At 43.6% G+C, this 17721-nt stretch overlaps 1 protein-coding gene across 1 annotated transcript; it reads right to left on the reverse strand.

Moving 5' to 3' along the window:
* Positions 1 to 126: 126 nt before the first annotated feature.
* Positions 127 to 13004, reverse strand: BST1 (bone marrow stromal cell antigen 1). Its single transcript, XM_087828816.1, is given in 9 exon segments — positions 127 to 190; positions 2060 to 2126; positions 2129 to 2145; positions 3484 to 3576; positions 3912 to 3988; positions 5450 to 5532; positions 6249 to 6348; positions 11081 to 11108; positions 12976 to 13004. Coding segments are annotated over 9 exon segments (558 nt in total).
* Between the last annotated feature and the right edge of the window lie 4717 nt (positions 13005 to 17721).

Below are 17721 nucleotides of genomic sequence, written 5' to 3' on the forward strand. Positions count from 1 at the left end.
CCGAAGTACAAACCTGACTCCGCAGCGGGCATTCAGCAAAAACCATACTGCAGTTCACCAGTGTTCCACCAAGAGCCAGGCCTGGTTTATCCTGGGGAAGCAACGAGGTTGGGTTAGGATATTTATTTATGAATTTAAGGTGCACCCAAGATGTGTGCTGTGGTCCACGCACTGTAAGAGCTTCACGGGCCTAAGGAATGAAAAGAATTAAGATTTAAGGGATTGTTTAGATGGCTTTCATTCATCAAACATTTACAGTGTGCCTGCAAGGTCCCAGGTATACAAAGTCTCTGACCTCGAAGAACACAGTTTCTTTTTAAGAAGTATTGGCCAGCATTTATTAAATGCTCACTATGTACCAAGAATTATGTATTTTATATAAATTATGTCATTTACTCCTCACAACAACGACATGGAAGACGTACTTCTCCACAGGACCTGCCCAAGTGCTCACAGTAGCAAGTTGTGGAGCTGAACTTGAACTCTGCAGGTTCACTCTGGAGCCCAAGCTCCACAATCACTTCTGCATGGATGTGCTATTTCACTTGGGAAAACCCCTCGATTCGTATTTTGGGCAGAAGGTTGGACTTGAAGCACTTGGGTGATGGCTGATGCCCAGGCTTCAGCTAAAGAAGCTAAATTGCTCTGCACAGCCCTGGTCAGTGTAGCTCAGCTGGTCGGGCATCGCCCTGTGCACTGAAAGGTCACGGGTTTAATTTCCAGGCAGGCCACATGCCCGGATTTGGGGTTTGATCCCCAGTAGGGGGCATGCAGGAAGCAGCTGATCAATGTTTTGCTGTCATATAGATATTTCTCTCTCTTTCTCTCCCTCCCTTCCCCTCTCTCTAGAATCAATAAAAACTTAAAAAAAAAAAAAAAAAAAGAATATAGAAGTCTTAAAAACAGACAAAACCAACCTATGACCTTACACATCTAGAGAGTCTCTGGTCACTGCTGTGGGCAGGGAGAGACTAAAAGGGAGGCTCAGCGGAGGCCCAGGAGTGCTGGTTTTGTTCTGTTTCTTGATCTAGGTGCTTGTTACATGTGTATGTTGAATGTGTGAAAATTCATTCAACTGGATACGTATGGTTTGTGCATTTTTCTGTACAAAGTTTTTATTTTCTTAAAAACAGAATATTAGCTTTCTTTTGTTTTTAAAAGAGTGATAACAACACCTGGCTTTTGAGCTTCCTGTAAGTATTAGCAATAATAGGTGAGTAAAAGGTACAGCTTCAAGCCATGGGACTCACTCTCCTGGGGAGGCATGAGTTGAGGGAGACCCCCACTTCCACGGGGAGTTGCTCGGATAGGAGGATTATTCAGCCCCCAGGGCATTTGAGAAGGCAGAGGGTGATGGAGCCAGCTGGATGGCGTGGGTGATGGACAAGACTGGGGATGTAACTGGAACCCTGTCACACCCTCAAACGTTTGGGACAGCGGCTAAGTCCTTGAAGCGCTCTGACTCTGGGGAACCAAGCAGCGCAGACTCGGGTGAGGAATTCCCAGTCGAGGGCAGGGCTTCCAACTGCCTCAGGCTTCGAGCCAAACTTATCTACAGTTCCAGGAATCAGGAATGCCTGCAACCAGATCTGATTGTAAGTTTATGACGTGCCTGGCCCACAGTGTGTTCACTAAACGGTAGCTTTTTCCCTATTGGCCTATAGTCAAGATAAACCTACCTGTAAGTATCTCAAACAAACTCCACCTTAGCGCCTCTCATGGGCAAGGATCCCACAGGCAGGGGGCACCTAAAGACGCAGGCACCACGCTTCCTATTTGCAGGTTGCTCACTGTCCCCTTACCAAGTGCAGAGCAAACTGGACACGCACAAATGAGAAAGGGCTGCTCTGTCTGTCCTTCAAGAATTAAAAAGGGCTCTGGACAGAAGTGGGTGGAGACAGGCAGAGCCCTGGCCAGAAGGCACTCTCAGTCCCCATACCCAGTGACCACCCAGAAGGCACGGGCCCTTGGTCTTTAGAGCTGATGCCCCTAAAACTCTTTCAACAGCCCCCTACCCTCCGAAATCACCAAATGAACAGGAGTACAATACACCACCTACAGGTGGTCATCGATGCAGCTGTCCTGGAAACCCATTCCCTTCCGTCTCTCCTCCAGGATTTTCACACGCCCTCTCCACAGGATTCCCTACAATATAAACACAGAAATGTAAAATAAAATGAGGGTGGAAGAAGTTCTTTCTAGATTAATTAAAATTTATTCTGACCACGTGCTCCCGGGATAGTCTTCTCTTCTGAAGAAATAGCTGGGAAAGTCTCTGGACCCAAAAGGGCTGCTTGCAATACACCCGCAGCACCCCAAGGGGGCTGCTCTGAGCACCTAACACCCAGTCCAAAGCCTGCAGGTCAAGTGCGCTGGGAAAACCTTGCCGAGGCAGGAGCAGCACTCACAGGGTGTTTCATAGCCCCCCCACCCGTGATGTGCCCCTGGCCAGCACTTGTTCAACCTACAGTGTACTAAGTTAAGCTGCAAATGGCAACAAAAACATGCAAATCAAAAAATATTAGAAAATGCAAATAAATAAAATGGGGGAAAAACAAATCTCACATCACTAGAGACAAATGCTGCTAATGCTTTGATGTATATCATTCTAGACTTTTAAAATATATTTATTCCCATGAGACTTTTAAAATATAACCATGGAGTTCTGCTGTCCCATGCATTTTGTTTTCTGCATTTGCCGGTGTCTGTGCACATACATATATACCTGCCCTTATTTTTAATCCCTCTGTGCTCTCCCTTCCATAATTGGAACATAATCCATAAAAACCAGCCCCTCTCTTGTTAAAGATCAAGGTTCACTCCTATATTTCAATGTCATCGACACTACAACAAACACTGAAGCTTCATGTTTATACACATCCTTAATTATTTGTTTCCTTAGCACAAATTCCTGAAAATAGGTTTTCTGGCACGAAGCTTCTGAATGCATTTTAAGGCTCTTGATAGGCACTGCTAAACTGAGCCCCATGCTGACCACTCCAGCGGAGTGTGAGATGTCCATTTCCCCAGATTCTCACCAACAGGCTTCTTGCCTCCCACCCCTACCCCATCCTAATTAAGCAGGGGCGATGCTTCAAGGCACACGGGTGTGGTCAACAGACATGGTATTCGTATTCACATCACAAGCAGGGCCCTGCCTCAGTTTACTGAGAGCACAATAGCTCAGTTGGTTAGAGCGTTGTCCTAATTCACCAAGGCTGCAGGTTCGAAGCCCTGGCCAGGGGACATCCAAGAGTCAACCAATGGACGCATAAATAAGTGGAACAACAGATCGATGTCTCTCTCTCTCTCTGGCTTTCTCCCTTCCTCTCTCTTTCTAAAATCAATCAATCAATATATATTTTTTAAAACAGAGAAGACTATTGTTTCCCCAAAAATGAAAATGTAAAGCAGACTTGAGCATATCACCTCCGAGAAAAGCATGTTTGCACAGTAACCCTCATCAAGAGCACCCTAACTTACACTTTGGGTGCCCCGATGTCAAACATAACCCCGATCTCGGTTCCTGTGATTCTATCTTTCTGAAAGTAGGGAGTTTCAGATTTCGCAAAAGTCCTGAAAAGCAGGAAAGACATTCTGAAAGTCCTAAAGCAATATGATACGTTGCCATTTCAATGTTATTTGACTTACACATTACTTTGGTTTTCAAGCTTTTGGGGGTTATTTTTCAGCTTTAATTTTTAGGTCACTTATTTCATTCACGCATTCATCACCGTTAATGGTGGGACTCGATAAACACCTCTGATCTCTTCTGATTGTTTTCCTTTACCTGAACTTACAAAAGCAAGCGTTACACTGGGGATTAGGACGATTCTCTTAAGCCTCCTTTCAAAACAACTAGATAAACAGTTTTGCATCTCTGCTGTGCTTGCTGGGGCTGACATTCTTACCCTCTGATGGGATAGGCTCCTGTCTGCTCTGAACCGATCAGCATGACGTGGATCACCCCAGAGCTATCCTTGGCATACTGCAGGAAGAAGCGAGTATTGTAAGTAAATTAAGACATGTCTTTTTTTAGCTATGAAATGGTCAAATAAAAATTTTAAAAAATTATTGCCCTAGCTGGTTTGGCTCAGGGGTTAGAGCGTTGGCCCCCGGACTGAAGGTTCTCAGGTTCGATTCTGGCCAAGGGCATGTGCTGCGGTGGCAGGTTCCATCCCCAGCAGACTGGGAGCGAGTCCTGGAGGCAACCAGTGGATGTCTCTCTCTCACATCTGCCCCCCCCCCCCCGCGCCCCCTCTGCCTCTCCCTCTCTCTTCCTCCCACTCTCTCTGAAAAGCAATGGAAAAAATGTCCTCCGGTGAGGATTTTAAAATATAATAATAATAATAAAATAGAGTAGTAAAAAAGAATTTATTGATGGGTTTTTAGAGAGAGACTGATTTGTTGCTCCACGTACTCACACATTCATGGGTTGATTCTTGCGCGGGCCCCGAGTTGCTGTTGTGACTCACGTCCAGGTGAAGACGCACCCATAGCAGCCCCGGCCTCAGGGAGGGGTCCTGACACCCCCTGACTCCTGCCCGGAGCCTACACTCAAAGCTGAGCCTGCTGGGAGTGGGTGCAAATGCAGGGCTCCCACCGGAGCTGACGGGAGAGAACCCACACACAGAACGCACTTGCCTGGAGCAGGCCCTCTGCTTAGCTCCCAGCTGCATCTGTGGTGGCGGGGTTGACCAAAGCCCCTCTTGTCCTCACTAGCAATGGGCCCGGGAGACACCTGGGAATGCAGAGCAGGAAGTGGGACCAAAAGACACACGGATGGCCCTGAAAGGGGGTTGACAGCAGTGGGTGGGAGGACCCTGAAGTCCATGGGCCACCTAGCCGATAGAGGGATCATTTAATAACAGACAGCCCTTTGCCAGGCACGGAGCTAAAGACTTAACCTTCTTTATCTCTAATATTTGTTCTAACCTGGTGGCAGGACATGTGAGCTGTACTCACTGGCATTTAAGAGCGACTAGTAACTGTCATCACCTCTGGTGACATTATCTGAGGAACAGACTTACCTTAAGGGGACCATTTCTGTGTCTCCAGTTTGTCTCCAGTCCTCTCTCACCTCCTCTCTCACTGACATCAGTCTTGTAGACATTTCGGACTCTCACACCTAGATCTCGGGTGTCCCAGGGCCCCCCAGGAAGCAAGGGCCACCCCATTTTACATAGCAATCAAAATCACACAACCACCACCACATGACAGTAATAATGACTATTTAATATCCTTGTCTAGGACCAGCACAGAACATTTCCTCTGTGCCAGGCTCCACATTCAGCTCCTGAAATCCAGCTGGCTCTATGGAGCAGGGAGAATGAATCAGAATGCTGACAAGGCGGACAGTGACGCTCCGAGAAGCAAGTTAATGACCCAGTGGCCCAGTCTCGGAACATCTCGGGCCCCCTCTGTCCCGTGTTCACGGGTCCAGGATTACCTGCACGGATACCCTTTTCCAGAAAGAATTCATAGCATTGTCTTCACAATCTTCTGGCGTAGGGTGGGATTGGTAATCGAGTTCTAGGAGGCAAACGGACAAATACGTTTCATTTCAAAGATTATATTGGGAAGAATTAAAGATATTTGCTGGCTCTAGAAAATATATTCAGCCCATATCTGCACAATGTGCTCAAGTTGGACAGTCACAGTTCTGCCCACCTAAACTACAAGGAGCCTATGAGTGACCACCCAATGGGTGACACAGAGACATTGGTCATCTTGGCACAAATGTGAGGGGTGTGGAGAACTAAGCAGTTGGCTAATGAGTGAGCCTGGCTGCCCACCAGGATGTTAGCTGGGTTTTCTCTCGACTGGAATGCTAGGCTATCAGCTCCCCGAGGGTGGGGACACTATTGCCAGCTCCTAGCCTGGGAGCTGGTCTAGTGAGAAGAGTTGTCACTACCCTCAGGTCCCTCCTCCTGACTTCGACTTTCACTGTGATTTTAATCTCGGTTTATCAGCTGGAGGCTGGGAGTGACCTTTCAGAGCCCAGGCCTCAGATCCGCAGAAGAGGGTTGAATCCTGGCCTCTCCCTCTTCAAAGTGCCTAAAATGCACTTAACAAAAGAGAGGTGTTGTTATTGTTATTATTACCACCTACTTCAGGGGACTGGGGAGGGGGTCCAATGAGGTAAATGCATATGGAAGCAACGAGCACAAATGGCAAGAACTCTTGGTTTTCTTGTGAGCTGTGCAGGGCCTCCCCCGAGTTCTCCGGCCTTCACCAGCTCGGGGGACGCCCGATGCTCCCACAGAGGACTTCGCCCAGGCGCATCAACCGACGGGTGTTGTCCGCAGACCTGGCCATGGGTTCCTGGGTATTTTCCCAGAACAGAGACTAAGGAAAAACAAAGACAACAGTAATATATCAAATCAAATCAAAACAAACAGTTTTCAGGCACAATATCATCAATCTAGGTCAGGCAGCTCATTCCTCATTCAGCTCTGACCTGCCTCACATCAGACGAGCTTTCCTTTCTGGGTCTTAACTGACGAAGTCGGAGCGTGCCCCGGCCTCTTGTCCCCTCAGTCCAGGGTATCGTGCAAATGTCAGTGAAACACTTCCCCAGGTGTGCGTCTGCCCGTGTGCATGGCGATCCCTGGATTTAAAAGATCAAGGGGCCTGGGTTTGTGGCACACTAGGTAAGTGATCTGGACCAAGGCATGTACTCTCCCTGGGCCTCAGTTTCCACATCTGGAAAAGGGGGAGCACGAGCCCCTCCTTTTCTTCCACAGCTGTGCTTAGGATGATACACAATATATTACCTTTATATTATACTTTGTATTTCCTGTAGCCAAACTCCTTATGATTTTAATGCCCCTGGTACTTTTGGCAGGTAGAATTAATTTGTTCATGTTAACTGCTCTCCTGTTCTCATGAATGTAGTCCTAAGTTGCTCAGGTGGGGTCTCTCTGCCAAGCAGGAGGTGATGACTTAGGGGTATTGAGGAGAAATTTATGAGTTTGTCTTGCAGAAGGAAAGAATGTCTCCTAAGTAGCTGTGGCCAGTTGCTGGGGCCCAGGAGTCTGGCTGCACAAAATGTCATTTGTGACTAAAGCAACATACTTCTGTTTCCTGGAACTACTCCTCCCCTACTCCCTACCTGCATAAAAACTCCCTACTGTGCTTTTGGGGGTATATGAGTTTGAGGGATCTTGCGCCTCCAGACTCTCTGGCCAAATCGAGTAAAACTTTCTGTCTCCAAGCACCGGTGTCTCAATGTTTGGGCTACTAGCTTAGTGGGTGCATAACCTGAATTTTGGAAGATGATTCTGCAATATTCCCACTATAAAGTTATAGCATTTTTACCCAGCAATTCCACTTCCGGATATATATCAGAAGAAACCCAAAACAGTACTTCAAGAAGATATATGCACCCCTATGTTCACTGCAGTGTTATTTACAATAGCCCAGATTTGGAAGCAGCCCAAGTGCCCATCAGTAGATGAGCAGATAAAGAAGAGGTGGTGCATATAACAATTTATAAAAAATTTGTGACATGGACCTAGAAGGTGTTATGCTAAGTGAAATAAGTCAGACAAAGATAAATAGCATAGATTTCACTTATATGTCAAATCTGAAGAATAATATAAATGAGCGAACAAAACAGAAACGAACTCATAGATACAGAGAACAGATCGATGGTTGCCAGATGGGAGGGGTGCTGAGAAGCTGGGCGGGAATGTGAACTACTTATGGAGAACTGCCTTCCAATACTTCAGTTCAAGCACCAATAAGGGGGGACATCTATTACTTTGAATAGAAAATCTGAAAAATCACAATATTGTAATAATGCTAGGCTGATGGAAAGGAATTGTTAATCTATGATTTTAGATAAAAACATGCCAAGAGAAACATCACCTAGCAGGGTGAGGGAATATGGAAAGATGGGGAATGTGAAATTGGTTTGAGGAAGACATATTACGCAATATATGTTGCTTCCTTATCAGCAACGATGGGAGAAAGCAACATCAATCAATGCTGTTTATGGATGCTTGTAGAGATTACCTGACAAAATGAGATTTTAAAATGTAAAAAAGGCAAAAAAAATTGTGACACATTTAATACATATTCCTGGGAATCTGACCTCAAGTTACAGATGACAGATATTAACTCATTTGCTGATCAAATGTGTATCATCATACAAGGTGAATATGACCTCTGCTCCCAAGGAGCAGAGATTCCAGGGTGGCACACTGACAGAACTAGTAATCAAGCAAGTAAAAATATTACAAATTGTATACTACAAAGAAAACAAAGAAATGAAAGGAAGAATAATGGACAATGTACCCAAACTAAGGTGGTTACGAAAGTCCTCTTTAGGGAAGTAACATTTAATTCAATTTGTTCTCTAAACAACAGATCATGTCTCTCCTCGAGGTAACCCTTCAATTGCTATTTCACTTAAAAAAATCCCAGAGGCCCTATGACGTAGAGAGCCCTTTATGACTTGGTCCCCAAATAGTTTACCTCCTTTTGTTATTACTTTTCCTAGAGCACTTATCTTCTAAATATTATAAAGCCTATTGCCAGAACATTAGCTCCACTAGAGAATGATCTTCGTTTTCTTCATTTTGTATCCCAAATGTCTCCATCATAGTCCTTGGCCCCTCATAGAAGTTCATTAAATTTTTGTTCAATGAATATAAAATTGCATCGACTTTATCAATATTTAAGCATAACAAAAATAAAAACCTAACAAAGTTACCACATGAAATTACATATTAACATTTAAATACAACACAGAAAAATACCACAAAATAAGAAACACAGAAACAAAAACCAGGCAAGATTTATTTAATGTGATGGGTGTTTTTGCCTGTTCGTAAGTTCAGTCCAGTCTGGAACACGGGGGGATAAGGCTACCCGCGTATCTGCTGCACCATTCAACTCATTTCTTCCCTTTGTTTTTAACTGGGTTAAGACTGAAAACCCTAGTTCACACAAGCTAGTTGTTGTGAATGGTAATAATAGTAGGATACTTTCTCCACTTAGCAAAGGAAAGTCTTCCTTTATCTTAATCCAAAATGCTGATAAACTTAATGTTTCGTAATCATTCTTCAATGTATATGAGGAACTGAGCTGCAGTAATTCATTCTCTTCTTCAGGCACCAAGTTTAACTCAACTATTGAGTCTGGGTTTTGAAAAGCAAATGGATCTTTTACCCAACAGTTTTCTCTTAATGTTTCAAATTTCTCTTCTGGAAAGAAATGATTAAAAGTTTGAGACAGGTGAGATGCAATCATATCTCTAATTTTATTTTGCTCAAATTGGTTTCATTAATAATATTCTCTTCAATATGCTGCAAAAACCTTGGAAATATGTAGTAGCTAGGCTGATTGCTTTTCAGCCTTGCTTGCCATAACAATAATGTCTTTCAGAATCCCTGGATACATTCAACATGTTGGAATATATCACTGTTTTTCCTCTGTAGTTTTAAACTTAGTTCATTAAGAATGCCAAAAATATCAAATATGCCAATTTTGTTACCCAAATGTCACCTTCAAAAATACTTGCCAAATGAGGTTTTTTTCAATGAGAAAAATGTGAATCTTCTTCCCGAGTTCGTAAACCCTGCTTAGTATTTTCCCTTGAGACAACCAACGAACTTTGGTATGATACAGTAGGTAGGTATGATTAGTTCCAATCTCTGAACAAAATATTTCAAGAAGTCGGCTATTTAGTGAGCTTCCTTTAACAAAATTAACAACTTTCACTACACTTTTCAATACTTCCATGAGATTCTGTGGAATTTCTCTGGATGCTAAAGCTTCACGATGTATAAAACGATGATTCCACACAGCACCATTATTAGTAACCTCTACCAATTTTTTAATGACTCTGCTATGCTTTCCAGTTATGTTTGCTGTTCCATCACTTGTAATTCCTTTGCAGTTCTTCCAGTTTAACTTATATTGACCAACAATGCACTTTTCTAATTCTGTAAAAATGTCTAACCCACTTAGGTGTGAGGTCAAATGTAAGCAACCCAAAAGTCCTCCATGAAATCACCTTGCCAAGTGTATCTGACATAAACTGAAAGTGTCGTGCAGCTTCCAATGTCAGTGCTCTCATGAAGCTGGATCGCAAAATTTACACCAGACTGTAACCGAGACATAAGCATTATTTCTAAATGTTCTGTGATAGCACAGCTCTGAAGAGATATTGTTTTATCACCAGGGACAGTTTTTAACTTATTGGCTGATTTATCATAAAAAATTCTATGCACCATATCCAAACATCCTGGAGGAATAACTTTTTCAGCAGCTGTGTGAGCCATTTTCTCTTTTGCCACGCGATAAGCAACCAAATATGATGACACTAAGGCTTTCCCTCCGACAGCAGAACAACTAAGGAGTTAGTTCAGTTGGTAACTGCACACACTCTTTCTCTGAAAACAATGAAGAGGTTTCTCAGTAAGCTCAGCCTGCTGTGCTTCTCCGTGCCTTTTTAGTTTTGAAGGTTTCAAGCTTTCACTTGCAAGAATATTGTTACAAATAACACACTGAGGCCTGTCATTTTCAAAGCGTTTTTCACATTTGATAAAACCGTATTTTAAATAATCTTCATTATATCTTCTTGCACTTTTTTCTTTTTGAAATGTGGCTCAAATGATGTTGAAGTTTGCAGATTAGAGTGAGCATTGTTCTCAATACTGCTGCTATTCACACTTCCAGATCCAACAGCTGAACTTGAACATGCTTCTGCATATTTCTTTATCAGTCCTTTCTTTTAAAAAAGAAATGATCCATTTTAAAAGCAATTTTGATTAAAATATTGTAATTGTCACAAATTCAAATACATATATACATATATACATACATACATACATACATATATTTATAGCTCAGTCATCTTTTCCAAAAAATGCTGTTTGTAAAACTCAATTGACAATCTCAGACTTCACATCTAGCTGCAAGTCATGGTAATATAAAACTACTGACCTTGTTATTATGAACATCAAACAAGACCCCCAGTGGACAAATGACTGGAAAAACATTTCTTAGCCAATATACATTCTATTCATATCCCCTACATCAAATATTTTTTTCACATATTGAAACTGACCTTAGTACTCCTTGCAATGTGAACAATTCTGGCAAAGGACTTATGGAAAGTACTCTGATAGTTTATATTTTATTTTGTCTTAAAAAATATATTCATCATGACTCACAGAATTGATTTCATGACCTACTAATGGGTCACACACACAGTGTGCAAAACATTGATATAGAGACATTTTCCACTGTTGTGTTGATAGCTTGAGTATGTCTGTTTGATGACCAAAGAAACTAGCTGATCTCTTAGACTGCTGGCTGGTACCAGAACTTTCTTGGTAGATACATATCTTAGATTGTCATTCCTGATACTTTTTGATGGAAGAGTTTTTAAGAGTGCCAGTTATCGTTTGATTTAGTGAGGTTCCAATGAGATTTTTCCATGGCTAGGTCAACTCTCAGTTTGAAACTGGTGGTATATTTTCAGTACTTTCTTGGAATGCATTCTTGACCTGGGAATAAGAGTAGAGACATGACATTTGAACATTACAATTCAGAGCAATATTATTGTCAGCTATAGGGACCTCAACATTATCCAAAGTAGCTCTTCTCATCACTGTTATATAGGCTTAGGCCTATTTCTGTAAGGCAAACCACCTCAATACAGATTGGTAAATAAATAGAAAAATGATACCAGTAAAATCTGGAAGCTGGCATCAGGAGTTACAAAGTATACTGATAAAGCAGAATACAGCAAGCCATGATGGAGCAGAGCTCATTTACCACATATAGTCGTCCTTCAGTATCCATGGGGTATTGGTTCCAGAATCTCCCATGGATACCAACATCCATGGATGCTCAAATCCCTTAAATAAAATGATGGGATATTTGCATATAACCTATATGTGCATTATAGGCTATAGTAGGGTGTGCCTACACATCACTTCATTCACATAGATTGAGTGTAGTGCACTAATATCTAAGATGTGTGCACTGAGATTGAGTGTTGAGGCTGTATTACCAGACTTTAGAGCAATGATGCTCTTTAAGCAGCTGTGCACATAGTCTAGGTATTCTTCAGGAAAGAATTCCAATAAGGTGATCACATGCTTGTAGGTGAAAGTTTCTTATATATCAAGGTGCATTCATACAGTCACATAATATGGTTTCAGGTTGGTGATTTTCCATTAATGAATCTTTTTATCTACCTATAATAGTGTTTATCATATTGTAGGTACTCAATAAATGGATTTAAAAGAATGAGAGAATGAATAACACCTGTAGTAAGTCATACAACGTACATTCTATTTTTATCAGTCAGTGAAAAATATGTTACTGAACTCTATTTGGATAATTTGGCAATATGTAAGACAAAGGCAGTAAAATATATTTCTTTTAAAAGAGGATCACCAAACATATTTATTTCAAAATAAACTGCTTATAATGTTAATAGTAGAAACAATGGTCTTATAAATGTGAACTATATTCAGAATTAGCTTATAAAGCTTAACACCTAAATCTACCTGAAAATAAGAAACTCACATAAAAAAACTAATATCACATTTATATTATTATAGATCTGGGTTATTTATTATTTTAGACAAAACAATTGTCTTCTAATCATTCTGTTCTTTTATAGTTTTACTATTCCCATTTCAATCCAGTCTCATGACTTTTTAAGACTGTTGTGTTGAAAAAGTATTCTTAAGGGGTTTCTCTCCTCAATCAGACAATTCACTTACAGAAATAGCAGAGGTAGTGTATTAGGGTATAGACCTGGTAGATGTGGGGATGAAAGCATGTCAAAGTCCTTTTCTGAAACAGGATGTAAGGTGTCAGCTAAACGGGAGGCAGGAGAAAATGCTGCAAGTCCGACAGAGGGTATGAAATAGTTGTCTAGGGAAGGGCTACCATGGAGTAAGAAACTGTTTCAGAATTTTAAGTGAGTCTGCACGAATGACTCACATGTTTAATGCAATGATCACTGTTGTCATGAGGCTAGAGAGGTGGTGTTTAATTACCTGCTACTAATTTTTACCCCTGAGACATATCTCCATGGTGCTATGAATATTATCTTCTAAAAGTACGGCTCTGTTTCCTCATAATTCAAAAACCTCTAATGGCTCTGAAGATACTGTAATCTTCTCAGATAATATCCTTTAAATCTGAGCCTCATCCTATTGCCCTAAATTTCTCCTTCATCACCTCTCGCCATACAATTCTACATTTTAAGCTCTAAGAACTATGTACGTTCTTGAAATACCCCATCCGCTTTCACACTTCTCTTTCCTTCTGGCGAGTATCCCCTTTGCCTGCAATACTCTCCTCGTCTTAAGTCACCTGACATCCTACTCGTTACTTAGGACGTAGCGCGAACGCGAGAGCAGCCGTCCATTCAACTAACAGCGCCGCGGTTACAATGTATCAGGCCCCGGAACGCAGAGCGAGCCCTGCGCTCGGAGGGAGGGGAGTCACAGAGCACTGAGCATCTGAAAAGGCGTCAAGTAAATGAAAGCTGCGAAAAGGATCTATACATTACTGATGGTTAAAATGACGCAAAACAGCACTACAGATGTAATTAAAAATTAAAACATAAAGGTGCTCGGGACAGTGGTTACCTTGGGCAGGAGGGAACAGAGCGGGATTGGGTGCAGCAAAGGACCTCGGGAACTTATGCAACAGCAGCGGTTCATTTCTCCGGCCGGGCGGCAAGTGCGCATCTAGTGCAGTTGTACTTCTACCTTTGTCGGTCTAAGATATTCTAGTTTTTAAGGATGTCTAAGGCTTAACGCCCCCTGAAGGCACTGCAAACCTCCCTCCGCACCGGGAACTGAAAACTAGTTCCATCCTGGTCCCCCCCTTTGCTTCCCGCGCGTCCCCCTTTGCTTCCCGCGCTGTCGTCACGCGCGCGTCCCCCTTTGCTTCCCGCGCTGTCGTCACGCGCGAGTCAGTTCACAGGCCTGAGGAGTGGGAGCTTCCGGGTACGAGCCTTGAGATTAAAACGTAACCGCCTCCCCGACTGTTCCCTCCAACCCTCTAGGGAGCCAACTGTGCACTTTAAGAGCTTCTGCCGGACCCTTCCAGGCGACCCTAGAACGTCTCCCCTCAGATCCCGGGCTGGGCCCTCTTCCCCGGGTAGACGTCACTTCGTCCTTTGCGCAAAACCCGGGTGTGTCTACCCGCAGCGAGTGTCTCCCGCAGGCGGACTTCGGTCCATCCCGTCACGGGCTGCCTTCCTGCCTTCTCACCCTCACCCCAGCTCCGTGAACCCGGCGTCCCGCCCGCGCGTCGGCGATCCCGCTCGGCCCCCCCGTCCCTACGCCACACCACTTCCGGCCTAACCTCGGCATCCCCTGAGAGCCCCATGTGAGCCGGAAGGCGGCTGTCTCGGCCTGCTGCGCAAGCGCGAAACAGGGGCCGGTTCCGCTTTCTAGCGCTCCCGACGCTCTCGCGCAATCTAGCGGCATTTCCTGCTCTCGCGCGAGGTCTTTGAACGCTCGGGCGGTAATCCGCGCTGGCCGCCGGGGGCGGGGGCGCGTGGGGAGGCGTGTCGGCCCCGCTGCCGCCGAGCTCAGGCGGGGCGCGTCCCCGCCGGTCCCCATCGTGGGGACAGAGAAGAGGCCGCTGCCGGTGAAGGAGGCCTTCCAGGTGGCGCCGCAGCCGCGCGGAGCCGGCCGAAGCTGCGGGTGGCGCCGCGCCCACCCCGAGGCCCGCCCAGCTTCCGGCGCCTCCGCTCGGGTCCCGCTGGTGCACCCGTGAGCGCGCTCGCAAGTACCTGGACAGTCTTTGTAAGAGAATAACAGAGAATTTAGAATTTTAATATCGTCTTACCTTGTTTCCACATTTAGGGAACCACATTGTACTTAATCATCGCAGCGGTCTTGTCTCTTTAGGTTAGCAGTTGTCTGTGAACATGCATCTGCCTTTCACTAAGCACATTGAAAACATATTGATATGTATATTTCTGTAATGATTTTAACGTCGCATTTCTTAATTAGTAACAAAAAGTCGGTGCAAGCAAGTGATCTTGGTTACAAGCCAACTGTTTTTTAGGTTGATTATAATTTAGTTTAAGAAACAGAAAAAGGTCAGATACAATGCAGAAGTTTTCGTTTCAACCCTGTGGGACCTCACATGACTGTCTGCCTTTCTTCAAGCTACCACTTCTTTTACTAACAGGATTACACAGAGGTTTTTTTTAAACTATTTGATTAGCAAATGTTTATTTTATATGGCTCAGTCAAACTACGTAGATCTGAGCTACATGAAACTACATAAGAAGAACTACATAGAAAGCACAGAAAAAGCGGTGCGCTGAGAAGTCTCAGGTCCCAAATCCCCATTTAGTGCTGTTCCTCATGGCCTCCTACAGGCACCTTAAATTGGTTTCCTGTTTATCCTGTCAGGAAATTCCAAGGGTTCAGGAGCTTTGTAACAAGAAACAGGCAATGATTAAATATATTTTTTATTGTACCGCAAAAGAATAATAAGATTAACACATATGCCCAACATGTAATTAAGAAATAGAATGCTAAGGTAGTTTATATAAGGCTACCTAGAAGTATCCCAAAAATATGCCCCCCCCTTTTTTTATTTTAAATATATCTTTATTGATTTCAGAGAAAGGAAAGGAGAGGGAGAGAGAGATAGAAACATCAATGATGAGAGAGTCATTGATCGAGCCCGCAACCTGGGTATGTGCCCTGACCGGGAATCGAACCCGGATCGCCTGGATCCCAGGTCAATGCTCAACTGCTGAGCCAGGCACCCCCCCCTTTTTTTTTTTTACCTTTGTGGAAGAAAAAAGGGATTCTGTGGAAAGTAACGTTACCGGAAAGAGCACCTGGGTCTTAGTTGGTCTGCCTAGGGCCCACTGGTAGTGTGTGGGTTCTTAGTGCAGGAAAAGTGCCACAACACCAGTCCAGGTGAATTTTATGGGATGTTTGTTAAAATGGGGCTAGTGAAACACAGAAAGGCCCAGGGTAGCAGGAGAGGGACAAGGTGGGGAAATGAACTTAGGTTGGGCTGCTTGGGCTCACTGAGAAGTCAGAGAAAAGGAGGCCTTGAGGTCAGAGTCAGGGGTTTAGCATCAGATGAACTGCGGCTGTGCACTGCTGCCCTGGTTGCAAGCCTGCTGGGGTCCCTTAGAGTTTAGGAGATGCCTCCCTGTGGGGAAAGGAGAGGGGAAGGAGGGGAGAACAGGCCCGGATGTGCTCCTGGGAGGAAGAGTTTACTGGGACCTTCATTTTGAGGGGTTTTAAAGGCTGGGAATTTAGGGGAGAATCTCAACAGAATATTCATTAGTTTTATGCTTATATGCCAAAATTCCCCTACCTTCATCTGTCCTTTGTGTGGCGTTGGCAAATGACTGCTCTCCATCTTCCTGAGTAGGGTGGTTTAAGCTATTTACCCTCTGGTTGGGGAGGAGAAGTGTAAACTATTTAATCTTAAGTGTCGCTGGTTTAGGGAAGATAGGATTTACTACATGGCTGCAAACTGCTATTTACTGCTCTCAGTTTCCCTATTCCACTTGCCAAAGAATTTTCCTAGCTTCCTTATTAATTTCATGGGGTAATCAGGTCATATATTCCTAACTGGGCAGATTTTGGTGGGTAGTCATGCCCCAGGACTTATCTTTGCTCCAAGTAATTCTTGTCCATTGTTTCTATGCATCTAGGTTAACACACCTTTATTTTTTTAAGTTGATTTTTAGAGAGAGAGGAAGGGAGAAACATTGGCATGAGAGAGAAACATCAGTGCTGCCTCCTGCAATACCCCCTGCTGGGGACTGAGCCTTCAACCCGGGCATGTGACGGGAATCCAAACGGTGACCTCTTAGTTCCTGGGACAACGGTCAACCAACTGAGCCGCACTGGCCAGGGCATTAACATATCTTTGAAATACCTCTTTTCAGACCCCTCAAGAAAGCTCGGACTCAACTATTTTGTAATCCAGTTCCCGCCTTGCTTTCTCCCACCTTCACGTAACCTTCCTTACCTCCCATCCTTAACTTCAAATGTGTAGAAGAAGCTGCAAAACTGTTATTCTCTGGGGCATTTGACGTCTTCCTCCCTGGTCTGTGTCATCAGTTTTTGCTCAAATGAACTTTTATAAAAATTCTCTACTTTTTTGTTTAACACTGTTTCTTAGAGTAATCCAAATTTGTGCATGTAGCTATAGTTTATTCCTTTTCACTACTGAATAGTATTTGGTTTTAGAAGTACAGCAAACTTGAATTATCCATTATATTGTTTAGTATTATGAACTAAACTGGTATCTGTGTTCTCTAAAATGTGCAAAAGTGTCTATGGCTAATAAGCCTAGAGGTAGCACTGTGGACTGAATTGTGTTTCCCCAAAATTTATATGTTGAAGCCATACCTACCAATACCACATTTGGATATGGGGCTTTTAAAGGGATAATTAAGTTAAAATGAGGCCCTTTCTGTTGGGGCATGCTAGTCCAATCTGACTGATGTTCTTATAAGGATTAGGACATATAGAGAGGCTCTGGACATAGGCACACTTAGAAGAAAGGCCATGTGAGGATACTGCACGAGGACTTCTGCAAGCCTCAGAAGAAACCCAACCTGTGCACACTCTAATTTTGGACTTCTAGTCTCCCAAACTGAGAAAATAAATAACTATTGCTTAAGCAACCCAATCTAGAGTATTTTTGTTATGGCCACTCTAGCAAACTAATACAGTTAAA

The sequence above is a fragment of the Miniopterus natalensis genome, chromosome 1 (genome assembly GCF_054644295.1).
Source record: "Miniopterus natalensis isolate mMinNat1 chromosome 1, mMinNat1.hap1, whole genome shotgun sequence".
Lineage (NCBI taxonomy): Eukaryota > Metazoa > Chordata > Mammalia > Chiroptera > Miniopteridae > Miniopterus > Miniopterus natalensis.